Raw genomic sequence first — 14,069 nt, forward strand, 5'->3', positions numbered from 1 at the left:
GCTCCTTGATTTTATAATGCGGGCACGGCCGAGTAAACAGCAGACATGATTTATAAAAAGTCCTGAATGGTGGTAAATAGCGGCAATATCTTCCATCATGGTCTTCCACATAGTAGTTTTACTATTATGTGAACTTGAGGCAGATTTTACATTGCCCCTGTATTTTTGGGATTCTTGGAAGTGTTGTGTTCTTTATTTAATTCATGCGTCACACGTCATCCCATTTTGTGGACAAGCGGTTCCAACATGGCCTCGTCCCGCGCTCGTCTCTCCCTCTGACCTTCTTCTCCTCTTCCATCCTGACTTTCTCTGTGTTTTAACTTTTTGACTTTGTCAGCCTTTTCTTCTTTACCGTCCTGCATCATGTCTAATTATCAAAGACAGTGTGTGTCTATGGGGAGCCCCTCAACACCTCCTCATCAAAGCCTCTGTTTGTGTTTGCTTGTTTATCTCTGCCTGCTATTCTAGGCCCTCTCGGAGCCTGATGAGACGCTCCACTCCCTACGGAGGCTTACACTATAAGCTGTCACTGCATCCCCAATCATTCAAAACACTGCAAAAAAATAGATTTTGTGTCTCTGCCTTATCTCTGTCTCTCTGATACATTTAAATGTACTATATATTATACTAATATATATATTGTCTGTCCATCCATCGTCTGTCCCAACCATGCATCACTCACCCTGAGAGTGCTGAAGGGTTCCTTCGGTTAGGGAGGTGAAGTTTCTTACTATTTTAACCCCCCCTCCCCCCCCAAGGCCCACACAGATCTACCGTACTGGAGGAAGAACAGGTGCATCTGCTCTGAGCTTCTTTTGTGTCAGAAATGAGAAACCCACCTTATTGATCATCCTGTGTCAGTCGCTCATTGATGGCCTTTGGCGGATCTCGCAACTGCAAAGATTTTTGTGTGTGAATGCACATTTGGAAAGTCGTACTTTGCACTTCAAAGCTCTGTGATGGCGATTAGCAACATCGACTCTGACAGCACGTTATTTGTTTCTGAAAAGGTGCACCGCGTTGCTCTGAACCGCTCCACAGCTAAAACTCAGTTTTTGATGACTGACTGTTTTTTTGGGCTTTTATTTTTTTATTGTAGAGCTCTTGACACGCGGATTGTTAGTGGCTGGAAGGCTTGTTGCTATCGTTGCTTAAAAGCCTCCAATTTCATTTTCAATGTTGGTATTTAACTAGAATTGTTCATATCATATTAACAGTGTTACATGCGGGACTAAAATAATCCATTGCTCTCCTGGATCTCTTTTTTTTAATAACTATTTTCTTAAAGCAGACTTGTGGCTTGTGCTGGCGGGAACTCACTAATGACTGAGTTGCTGTGAGCTGGTTGCTAAGTATGACTCGTCTATGCTGCTTCATGTAACTGAGTTTTGGGAAGCTCAAATATTGTCCCATTTAGTGTCGGCTGCCGGGGAAAACAAATGCCTATTGTCGTTTTCTTTGCGATGCCTGAGGCGGTCTCATGAGAGACACTAGATGCTTCATGCGGGGCATATATGTTTTGAGAGAGGACAGGAGTGTGGATCCTGGTGGTTTTTGCAGACGTCGGCACGTTCCGCGAACGTATATTTGTCTAATGACATGCTCTAAAAATATCAGTGGCCTTGGGCTTGCTACTATATCCTCACTTGTAGGACGTGGTGTGAGTATTGGCACTTTTCAGATGACGGGAAACTTTACGATTTTCAAAAACCAAAGAAATCAGACCATAAAATAAAATTCTTTCTTTCAGTTCTTGTCTCTGACCTTCATCCCTGTCTTGTTGTGTTCCAGCTGTCAGAATGGATGAGGCGGACAAATACCAACAGCGACTGGAGGTCATTGCTGTGAGTCTAAGCACACACACACACACACACACACACACACACACACACACACTGCATTGAATTGGGATGCTTATTTTTGAATTTCAAGGCAATCTTCCCTCGCTGTGCTCACCATCCGATCATAAATGTTTGCACATGCATCTGCTTGCAGCTTTGTCGGTGCCGGCCTTCGTGCGTTTAAGAAACTGGTGAAAAAGATTCTAGAGCTTCGTACTCCCTTATATCTTGATGTAGATGTTTGCATAAACTCCCTTATTCACTATTTACACATTTCTACCAATCCTAAATTAACTAATTATATGTTAAATATCACAATGATTCAAGATTATGGTTTCAATGAGGTCTGTGAATATAACTGCTCATAAAGGACATCTTTTTATTCTATGTTGTTCAAATTGGGCAAAATGTCTATTTATTTTAATGTCGTTTGACAAGTATGTTTTCCATATGATGAATTGTACGTCGTCTCCTTGACAGCTTCTTGTCAATAAAAATAAAATAGCATGACAGTGTTACAGGAGAGTGTGAAACCGAAGATACGCCTGCCTTCATTTCAAATTTGTCTGTGCAGAGAAACTCCCTGTGCCTATCTTGGCTGTTTTGCCCTTTTCTCAGTGACGTTTTATTTACTGCGGCCTCTAGCCTTTATTTTTATGATATTGAGAATAATAATCCATCCAAAGGCCTCTTCTCCCTGCCGCGCTACTCAAACTGAATATTCCTACATTCTCTCTTTTTCTGTGCATGTTCTCTCCTCTCCTCCTCCTTTTTGTCTTAGGAGAAGCGTCGGCTACAGGAGGAGCAGGACAAAGTGAGGAGGGAGATGGAGGAGGAGAAGCTCAGACTACAGCAGCTCAAGGTCTAACACACATGCAGAGGATGGACCTTGTCCCATTCATTTTCACACGCTTTTGTATGCAACTCATTTCAGCTGAAATGCTCTGCAGACCCATTTTGGCGCGATAGCGAGGAGATAGCATTCAGGTTTATTTCCTCTTCTCACACATACACACAGCTGAACTGTACAACCTTCTAGACTTCCTTTGCTGAAATCAGTTTAATGTGAGTGTTTTTTCACTGCAAGTCGCAGAGCTGCTCTATTGTTTTCACAGAATTTCCTCTTCCTACTGGACTGTTACATTTCCTTCAGGCACATTCCTCAAATTGTGTGAAATTTGTGCAGCATGTGTTTACATGAATGCAGGTATGCGTCCTTGTACAAGCGTGTGCATGTCCGTTTGTGCCTAATGCCTTAGAGCTTTCTGAGGGCAAAAATCAAGATGCAAGACATTTAAAATATTTTTTTTAACATTATTTAGATATGTGGCACTGACTTTATTGCCAGCAGCAGCTTAAATACAGCTCCTGACCTGCAGTGACGTTTAGAGAGGGCTGCATCCAGCAATCAACAGGAACAGGGAGGGGAGCAGAACAGGGTCTATTCTGCACTGCAGCAGAAAACATAGAGATGGTTATGTGGTAGGTAGCTACTGGCTAGCCATTGGCAGATTTGGAAAGCATGGTAGGAAATAGGAGACTCTGCAGACACCATGCTTTGTACAGTTGGGCAGTAGGGATAGTGCTTTGTTCTGTATAGCTTCGTAATTGTGATGCAGATAATTGTCATGGGTATCCTGTGTTGAATTATGTAAACTGGGCTTTGATGAAAGGGTTGAAGATGTTTCACTTCAGTTCTCAATAGCTGGTGAGGAATTCCGAGTGGGAGTGGCCAAAGTTGTTGTGTCATAACAAAGGTCGATGAAACCCAGTTTTGGGGTTTGTCTTCACACTTTTCCTGCAAGTCCAGTGGACTTTATTCCGCACAGAGCTCTACCATGACCCTGAAGACCGAGAATCACAGGCGACCTTCTAATTGGATTTCCCAAAACGTCCTTGATGACAGGACTGTGCTTGTCAGGGCCAGATGAAGATCAACATTCCTATATCTAATGCAAAGGCACTTGACAAAGGTCGGCTTATTGCACCATGGCTGCCACAGTGACTCATAAAAGGAGATGCAACCGCTTTCTTATATTTTTCCATTTGACAGCTTGTTCTTGCAGGTATTTTAAGTGGAATGTATTTATGTGAAAGTAGCTGTGATAATTATAGACTTTGCTTCATAAGTCTGTCAAATGGCATCGTAAGTTTCGTAACCACTATCATCAACGTAATTCTTATGCAGCAATGTGATTTCTGATTGTTCTGTAAAACGTTTTTTGCTGTGATTTGTGGATGTTGTGTGGAGTTTGTCTGCAAGCAGAAACAAATGTCCAACTTCATCAAATGCCCACATAACACAACTGGTTTAAAGGAAGAGCTGCAGAAGAATCTTTCCTGTGTTTGGCCCCTTGCTTTTTCAAAATAATTTTAACCGACGAGAGTTAAGCACAACAGCTACCTGCGATGAAAGCATATCATTTGTCTATACTAACTGGCAAAGGTTGTTACATTTCTTAACTAAACTTCTGTTATCTTCAAAATAGATAATGTGTTTATGTAAAAAGAAAAACTGACCAAGTCACCATGGAAATCTCTAATGGCTGTTTTCTTTTTCTCTGACACCGACCAAAGCAAACGTAAAAAAAAGAAGAGCTTCTTTGTCATAACGTTAAAGTAAAAAGCATCATCTATACAGCGCTTATCTCGATGTGGCGTCACATGCAACACCATCAAATTTGTGTTCCACCTCTATTTTTATCTGCATACATATTACATGTGTTTTGATTAACTGTTATGTGTTTTGTATTAGAAAATCAATTAAAATGCTTTATTGATTGAGCAACCAAATCTTTGTCTGATTTTGGATTATCCAGAAGAGTAACATAAGAGAAAAGACCCCCCCCCCCACACACACACAGTGTCATAATGAAGAAGAATACTCACATCTGGCTCATTCTTCTCTCTCTTTCCTTCTTTCTTTCCTCTCATCCTCTTTCTTACTCCAGAGGAAGTCTCTGAGAGACCAGTGGTTGATGGACAGCGCGCCCTCATCCCCAACCTCCCCAGACGCTCCTCCGTGTGGCTCCCAGGCACAGGAGATCGAAAAGCACAGTGACAAGTATTTTGTGTGTGTTTGTGTGTCTGAAACAAATAGAGCATAAGTGTAATTCACTAGTTGCCTCTTTATGTATAACGTATACGTGTAGCATTATCATTTCTATGTATGATGATTATAAAACAAATGTATTGTTGCTATACATGATGCACAATTTGTGACAGTTTAATGCCACAAGCACTGAGAGTAGAAAGTGTCTGAGGTATCTAGTCTAAATCCAAACATTCAAAATTGAAATTTCTCCAACAGCCAATAAGTCAGAGTACAGAATATTCTGTGGATCTTGAAAAAGTGGGCAAAATGAGCAAAAACGGCTGGCATTGAATGAGTTAATGTCTTTGAGTCCCTGAAGACGAAGCTCCAAGATCCATTTAGTTAGAAATGGATCCGCGGGTCCTTCGCACTTTCTATGAAAACGTCACATATACACAAAACACAAAACACTATGTCCTCTGGGAAGTTAAAACAAAAGAAAAGCGTAGCTTTACTGAGATTGGGATCGTGGAATAAATATTTAAGCAACAATTTGAGCATTTTGAAAAGAAACATTACAATCTACAGATTTTCACGGTGTGTCCGTCTCAGGTTGGAGTCACAAAGTCAGCAGTTGGACGTGGAGGGAGAGAAGCTGAAGGAGCAGATGGAGGATGGTCAAATGGTGAGCAAAATACACACAGGACAGGACCACTCGGGGCTTGAAGGGGGTTGGTGGAATATGCCTTCAACAATGTAGCTTTGATGTAGCACCTCATGTCTAAAAGCTCCTGTAACCTCAGCAATGTAGTACCTGATCTGCTCTGACATCATCTTTACACATACTGCAGTACAAATATACATAGTTGGCCCTCATTGTCAGATCAGAATACTTTATTAATCCAGCAAGGAAATTGTTCAACCTTGCAAACGTGAGGAAGGATAATAACTGCTCACTCAGACGGGCAAGTGAAGGTGATTTTCTGATGATTCTGTTTGCGTAATGCTGTCTGGCAGGACAAAGGATGTGATGCCATGTTCTGGTGGGCTTTATATTGATAGGGGCAAACATGATGACTATTTGTCTTTGCAGAAGTAAGGTCGTTGAGCTGATGTGTGAAACTTGGCAGGTTCAACCTTTCCGAAGTTGTGAAGTGTTTTTTTTTTTTTAGCTCAATCACCCCCCCTTGTGACATTTTTCTCACCTAATATCACCATGATCCATTTGATGCTGTGGTCACTTTAACTCGATCAGCACAAGCTGTGCTTCTCTGGGCTGTGCAGCGCATATGAATATATTTAGTTAGACAACATGAGGGGAAGTATTTCATACAATAGTTTTATATGGTTCTCTTCTTTACATTCAAAAATACACCAGAAGCTGAAGCGGTGCAACAAAAACACCAGCAGAATCATTTTACATTGTAATTCTTCTCTGTCCTTGCCCAACAGGAAGTACCGGTAGTGAAAGTAGGACAGGCTAGCTCAGGTAAGTGGATCACACAAACCTTTTCCAGCAAGATATGTAAATTACAGTGGTCATTGTGGAAAATTGCACTGCCATTAACTCTGCCCAGAGAACATTGTACATTGATGCACCTCTCACACTGCACAGGCGTTAACATGACCTTTATTCAAGCGGGTTGAATTTTTCATCACTGCAATGTGTCCAATGCATTTCAGCCACATAGCATTTATTTTCATACTGCTGCCATAAAAATGGTAGGAGTTTAGTCGTCACTGTGTTCAGATCGTTTCCTGCAAATTATATATTATAGCTTCACTACAATTTAACACGTGGTGCATCAATCATGATCAGTTGTTTTTGCCTTTTGACATTTTGAATTTGGCATTTACCATTATGAGGTGTTTTTGGTGTATCCAAAAGAACTCTACCTCAAAACGCTAGCTCTAACGCTACTCTCACTTCAATATGACAATACATGTTTATTAGAGTAAATACGTTGAACAATTCATGTTTCCTTTTTTGATTGCAACACTCATTTGGTTATTGTTCATGGAAAAAGAAGTAGCAGTTTGTATTTAATTTTTGTTGTCTTCTACGATGCGATCTCAGTGTTTAAGGCATTTATCAAGTCATTTATCCACTGGTGCGTTTATTAAGTCGTATTGTAATCAAGTCTTATTGTGTGGTTAAAATTCTTTCTTCTCTCAATTCTGTTCACCAGCGTTACAATAGATACAAATGATTTCCTTCTCAGAAATGGTCCGTGCAGTTGTGCAGAAAAGGCAAAATAATACAGCAAGATTTTATTACAATACTCTCATAAAGCTCATGTTCTGATTGAAAAATAAATCTTGCACATATTGAATGCCGTCTGCAGCCTTCTTGACGTCAACATTTTAGGTCTTCCATTCTTCCTTTTAGTGAATTCTTAACCAATCACTACTTTACTCCAGTCCTTTTAAGATGCAAGTCCCCTACAGAGTTACGTTGTATTCACTGATTTCCTGCCAATTTGCATTAAAAAGGAAGACGTAGCTGTGCAAACCTGCAAACCTGCATACTACAAGTAAATGCTTGCTGTTATGAATATGTACACGTGTGAATAAAGACATGCTCGTGGGGCTTTTACTCTGAAGAAAATGTAAAAGAAGGTTCTAAGATGTGAAATTTACCATTGGGTTTACGTGTGAATCTTTCAGGTTCTGTAACTTCAGACTGCATCATCTCGATTAGGATCTATCGAAAGCTCTTTGTATCTTATATTCACCTCATCACGGAGCCTTGAATTTGGTTGCGTTTTTACATTACTCTATTTCATTTTGGGTTTTCTTCTTGTTATGGTAAAAAAAAAAAAATCACCCTCTGGCCATTGCATTGAATCAAATAGAGGCTTATGTTCACTAGAATACAGGTGATGGATGCCCTCTTGCTTAAGATGAGCATTTATCCTTACAACACATATGTTTGATTATTTTTTTTCCCCCTTTAGAAATGATTGAAAATGATCTGAAGATGAGCCAAAGTCCACAAGTGGAGGAAACTGTAGCCCTCTTAACAAATGGTGGAGGCAGCCTGGAGGCAGACCCCAGTCCCACTGCTCTACGGTTCAAGAGTCAGTCCAAAGCCAACGGACCGGTTGTAGCCTCTGAGAGCATCAATAGTGAAGATGTAGAGCCAGGCTTCTGTGTTTCTGATGCAGAACCAAATCCGGTTTCAAATGTCGGCATTAAAGAAGATGAGGAGGATGGGACTCTCATCATAAGAGCAGAACGCGTGATTGTCACAGATGATGATGATGTACCCGAGGATCCTAAGCCCCAACAAGACCAAGGGAACGGCATGATTTCAGAGGAAACACCTCTGCCGAGGTCAGACGTAGGACACGAGGGAGGGGATTCCGAGGAGAGGGTAAAAGCGGCTAAACATCTGGACACATTCGTGCAGCCAGAGTTCGGTGAGACAACTAAATCCACTGAGACAGAAGCAGCATTTGCAGATGGAGTCATGCAGGATGGTGTGAAGGAACTCAAAGGCAGGCATGGGGAGGCAAAATATGTAGGACATGATGAGCAATCGGAACATTCCTCCTCTGTACAGGTGCAATCCCTGTCTCAGGCCACAGAGGGCGCTACAATGTCTCCGGTGCCGGTATACTCTCGAATAGATTCTAAGCCTGAGCTGGGGGCTCAGAGTGCAGGTGCAGTGTCATCAGAAGGAGCTGAGGCAGCATTAAAATGTCAAGATGCTAGGATTCCACATGACCAGTTCCAGGAGGTGCCCCTTGCTGATTCCCTGGAGAAGCAGAAGACCGAGGGGGGGCCAGAGGAGCAGGAGCCCCTTCTATCGGAGGGGAACTCGCAAGCAGAGCCGGCAGCAGCAGCAGCGAACGCCCCTACCAGTTCAGAAACACATAATGAAATACCAAAACACAAAAGCTGCCAGTGCTGTTCTGTCATGTAAATACCTTCTGTAGATTGCTCTGCTTTACATTTTACAACACACTGCTTCCCGAGTCTTTGTTGTGCGTGTCCATACTTTACCAAATCAGTATGTCCACAAGGTATTTCTAATTCCTCTGTCCCCCCATTCGTCTCGTATTCCTCTTAAAACCTCCTCAGCCCACGTTTGAGCTTTGATTTATTCAGCAGTAAGTTGACTCTTTCCAGCTTGAAGACAGGAAAGCATGGTGTGGACTAGACTTGGCAATTGGTCTTGTTTGGAGAGCTCTACTCAGGTTTTTCTTAATTGTATTTGATTATCCTGCTTAGTAGTATCTACAGGATCATATATGCAGTGTTCTTATGTTATTTAAGAACGATAATTTTAAAGTGCCTGAAATGTGTGACTTTTAATTTTTCATCTGATGAGCTTTTGAGAGGCTCCTGACACCGCTCTTTACATGGATGTATATACCGTACAAACCTGTGAAATCTAGTGTCTGATCTTTGAAATGAATGATTTAATGATTAAACTAACTGTTGAAATACGCTGCTCCATGCGCTTGATGTTCATCCAGTCTCTTCTAATGGTGGATGTGCCTCAAAGCCAATCCACAGAAGCACTGTGTGTAAACATGATGCAACCGATCTGTCCTAATCTATCGTGACACAGTTTTTGTTCTGTTTGTTTTTTTCTTTTTTTAGTGGTCCTCCCTTGTAGAAAAGAGAGAAGGCAAAAGTAAAGTTATGAATTAATTCACGTTATAAATATGTCAGTAATCCCTCTCTTCCCTGTAGTCTTGTGCTCTCTCTCCCTCTGTTTGTCCCTCTTTCTGTCTCTGTCTGCAGGTCCTTCTGTCCGTGGTGCTGCAGAACCGAAGGTTTGCAAACATCACAAATGACAGACAGAGAGCGTCCCATGAGACTCGACCTTCCTGTTAGAAATTCCTTATATTAATCCTATTCAGAGTTTGACATGTTGCCAGTTTTCCAGCCTCACTTTGTGCCTACACAGGACACTTTCCTGGAGGGTAGTGCACCTTGGCTTGAAAATGTTAATTGGAAATGTATTTGCTAGCCCATGTTAATCGTCACGCCCTCCTAACAAATACTTTGGACACCCTAGTTTCATAGAAAATGACCTGTCGTTTCAATTTTTCCAGAATAACGCAGAATGTTGCAAAACTGAAACTTCCAAGACAGTTTAGACAATAAAACACTGTTATATTAGTTCAAACCTACGGTGCTAGTGTGTCTAGTGAGACGCGGCTTCAGGAAATTAGTGCAGAAAGGTTTATGACTGCAGCTGCCACAGAGCTCTAGGAGAGCTAGTAGCTCTTATCACAAGCCTATAAGATTAAAATGGTTCGTCCCTGCTATTTACGTTGTGCTGCAAAGAACTCATTACATTACTTGATAAAGTATATGATGAAACAACTACTGTGCTACTTATTTCTACTCAATCTTTTTTTCTGTCAGTGCGCACGGGAGGACTCTGCACCTGTTATTGTGAAACTGCATGTTCTAGTGCAACTATAAAGAGACGACCGTCGACACTTGCAGTTCATTTGAGCTCGACCTCAACCTCCAGAGGCATGTCTGCCGCGCAAGCCATCACTTTGCTCTCCTTGCTGTTGATGAGCCACTCATCCATTCAGCTGCCGGTTCAGCCGTCCTGCCAGGACCTGGTCAAGCCTTTGGATCAAATAAATCTCGGTGACATCGAGGGAAGATGGGCTATGGTTGCAGACAGCATGAAAGTCATTCGAACAAATCAACCGATTTCATTAAGCGACAGCGTTACTATTGATTTTGTCAACTCAACATTCATCAAAACCAACCGTGCTTGTGAGCAGTGCGAGTATCTGATCCGCAGCCTCAGTGATATCTCAATCGAAGGTCCCAACTACAGCTTCAACATCGGCGGCGTCTTTTTCATCAATGGGACCTTCTTCCAAACATCCTGTTTGGACTGTATAGTGATGAGCTTCAAAATGGACTCACCACATTGGAAGACTGAGGAGTTGTGCCTATTCAGCAAAAGCAGGGAGGTGGGAGACGCAGAGATGAAGGAGTACGTTGCTATGGTGGAGTGTCTGGAGATGCCTGCACATGTTGTGATGGATCCGAGGAAGAAGCTTTGTCCACGGAGCCTTGCACACTCAGCCTGAGGAGAAGGCAAAAAGATTTTTGATGCACGCAATCTGTTGAGTGTGAATAAAATCAGTGTGAACACGATTCACTGTGAGTTCTGTAGTTTATACGACAAACAAGTGTGCTTTCATAAATTAGCAACTAAGAAAGACATAATTACCATCAATAATACTTATTACCATCAATAATAATGATTGAGGGTGTGTTACAACAATAATTTACATCTATATTAATTATATTCATATTGTTTTGAATTCTTTAGATTTCTGCATTATTATTCGTGACAAAGACAAAGTACACAGAAAAAGTGAGGAAATTTGTGTTTGGTGGATTATTTTATGGTTGTACGTTGTAACTGTCTCTTGGCAATAAATCAAACACCTTTGGAAAGCCTGTTCCTTTCCCTTTTATAATCCACATTTGTAAGAAACAAACATTTGTGGGATGAGGCAAAGTTATGTGTTGAATATGAGGCTTGTACCCATGAAAGCATTTGTTAGAACAGCCAAATATATGACAAAAAAAAAAAAGAACAGCTTTTCTTAACTGTTTGCTCTTGTTTGGTGGAGTGAAGTTGGAAGTAATAAGACATAAAGGCAATTAAACAATGTATTCATTTAATAAAGTCTCATTAGCTAAAAAGCCACAGGTATAGAGTGGGACCAAAGGGAGACCGGCCCTAGTTCCTTGCATGCGTGTGACAAGATCAGACGTAAACGCTGATGAGTCTCTTGACTGAACTCAAATGTTGGCTCGTGTAATTATGCTGCACTTTGCTTTGCCATGATAAATGTGACATTCTCCTTAGCTGTATCTTGAACTTCCACGTGGCATGGACTGAAATATTGTTCTGAAGTACAAATGCCACCCCCCCCCCCCCCCCCCCCCTTGAAATAAGGCACAGGTGAGTCAGATGTGGGGTTTTAATTTTTACATTTTGCTTGACCAACACTATGTGACTGACCATGAACCTGCAACATCACCAGATAAGTAAACATCCAGTGTAAACAATAAGTAACCTAGTAAACAGTTTGTCCATAAAATGTACTAATTCCAATATTGATAAACTGGAGGTTTAAAAAAAGAATGCAACCTTTTCTATTACGACATCCCTGACGTAGCTGAGATATACATATTCCAAAAAGACAAGAGTCTTGCAGAGTCATTTTGGTAAATTGTGAGTCATGTTCAAACTCTAGTGATTCTAAGAATCCAATGCATTGAGCAATTCACAATGAATTTGTTCAGCAAGTTGCTTTGTACTCTAGGCATAGTTTACTAGCGTTTACCATCAGCTGTGCACGTCTCAATTTGCTGTCTTTTATGACCCTCCCTGCCCCCTCTGAATCTTTCATGCTGCTGTTAGTTGTACCACCCAGTCGTCAGAGATGCAACAATGATCATTCTTTACTTCATGCACTTAACTCTCCTGGTTGACTTTAAATTAAAAACCTTTTTTTAAACAAATCAATGTCATTTCACAATCAATGAATCAACAATTGGAGAAAGAACTTTGACCTTGTAGTTTAACAATGTTGCAAAACTGGAGGCTTTTGATATATTGTTTATTTTATATTCCACACTGACCAAAAACAAGGGACTCTGTACTTTGTTATCTCTTTATTGTGAAACTATCATTTTTGAACTGACTATAAAGCCAGTCAGACCGATTCACCAGCACCAGCATTTCAAACAACGACCTCCGAACTATCCACGATGGCTGTTGCTGCATTTGCCATTGCTGTCCTCTGCTTGGTTTCTGTGAGCCACTCGGCTCCTCTGGCCTGTGAGGAGTTATTCCGACCCTTGGATCACATGGATCCTCTTTATTTGGAGGGAAGATGGGCTTTGATTGCCGGCAGTATGAAAAACAGTAAAGCAGCAGACATCCTAAGAGGAAGGGACAGTATAGCTGTTGATTTTCACAATTCCTCGTGCACCCAAGTCAACAGTGATGGTGGCCAATGCGAGTATCGTCACTACGATATCACGTTTGAAGGTCACATAGTCACCGTGCAATGCGACAACTTTAACTTTACTGCGACCTTCTTCCACACATCCTGCCAGGACTGTGTTGTATTCTCGATGGATATAGAATCACAAACTTACAACACAATGGATTTCTTCATGTTAAGCAGAAGAAGAGAGGTGGACCAGGCACAGATGGATGAGTTCAGAGCCCAGGCGGAGTGTTTGAAGATGCCTCCACCAGTCCAAAAGGATCCCTCGAAGGAACTTTGTCTACAGCAGACTGTTGCCGATCCTGCAGCTAAAACAGAAGAATGAGCGCTGGGAATACAAGGCTTTACAGTCTTAGACATGTGTACATATAGTATTAATAAAAGCTAATGCACGCCATCCTCAGCAGAAAAAAATAAAATATCTTTTTTACTCCATTGCTTTTATCTGAAACAGTAGAAAATATAAATTGGTTACAGTCTTATAATATTGTTATTAAACGGTACAAGTACAATAGTAGTAGATGGTCCTGCGAATTATACTTGTATGTCAAGGTATTACAGCACACATCAACTCAGATTCACTTCTAATTTTCATGGTTGGTGTATAAAGATATACAAAGAACAATTTTGGTGATGATCCAGATCACCATGTGGATGGTCTAAATCCAATTACGAGGGGAACGAGCTGCTTGGCGGAGGTCTGCGCTCTCTGAGTGCTTTTCTAGTTTATTCATGAGTTTTTATTCATGAAGTTGACCGCACAAATATATAGGTATATAGTTTCATGAGACATAAATTCACCAACTCATCCATTAGTTATTGGTAATTAATGATACACATGGTCAGTGTAGAATTCTCAATATATAAAAGGCAACAGGGTGGCTGCAGCACTGTGGTGCACAGCAAGAGGGTCCCGAGTTCAAACCCTCCTGGGACATTTCTGTGTGGAGTTAGCTCTGGGTTCTCCAGCTTCCTCCCCAAAAACCACAAAAACCTGTAATATAGGAGAATTTGGTGATTCTAAATTCCCCAGATTAGCACAAACACGACTGAATCAATATGGACTTGTCTGTCTGTCTTTTCACAATCACAGAACTGAGCCTCTGGCATCCAGTGTTCACACTCATTGAAAAAAAATGGATGTTGAATCAAATTATTTTTTATTTTGTCAAA

General features: G+C 41.2%; 1 protein-coding gene across 1 annotated transcript; it reads left to right on the plus strand.

Annotated features, from left to right (window-relative positions):
* The first annotated feature begins 1,799 nt into the window (after window positions 1-1,799).
* palm3 (paralemmin 3) lies at window positions 1,800-9,625 on the plus strand. Its single transcript, XM_068751375.1, has 6 exons — window positions 1,800-1,844; window positions 2,623-2,703; window positions 4,793-4,905; window positions 5,488-5,564; window positions 6,341-6,364; window positions 7,833-9,625. The coding sequence occupies exons 1-6, from the start codon at window positions 1,800-1,802 to the stop codon at window positions 8,801-8,803; spliced, it is 1,311 nt and encodes a 436-aa protein (XP_068607476.1). The 3' UTR covers window positions 8,804-9,625.
* Window positions 9,626-14,069: the final 4,444 nt, after the last annotated feature.

Source organism: Brachionichthys hirsutus, chromosome 17 (assembly GCF_040956055.1).
Source record: "Brachionichthys hirsutus isolate HB-005 chromosome 17, CSIRO-AGI_Bhir_v1, whole genome shotgun sequence".
NCBI classification, from domain to species: domain Eukaryota; kingdom Metazoa; phylum Chordata; class Actinopteri; order Lophiiformes; family Brachionichthyidae; genus Brachionichthys; species Brachionichthys hirsutus.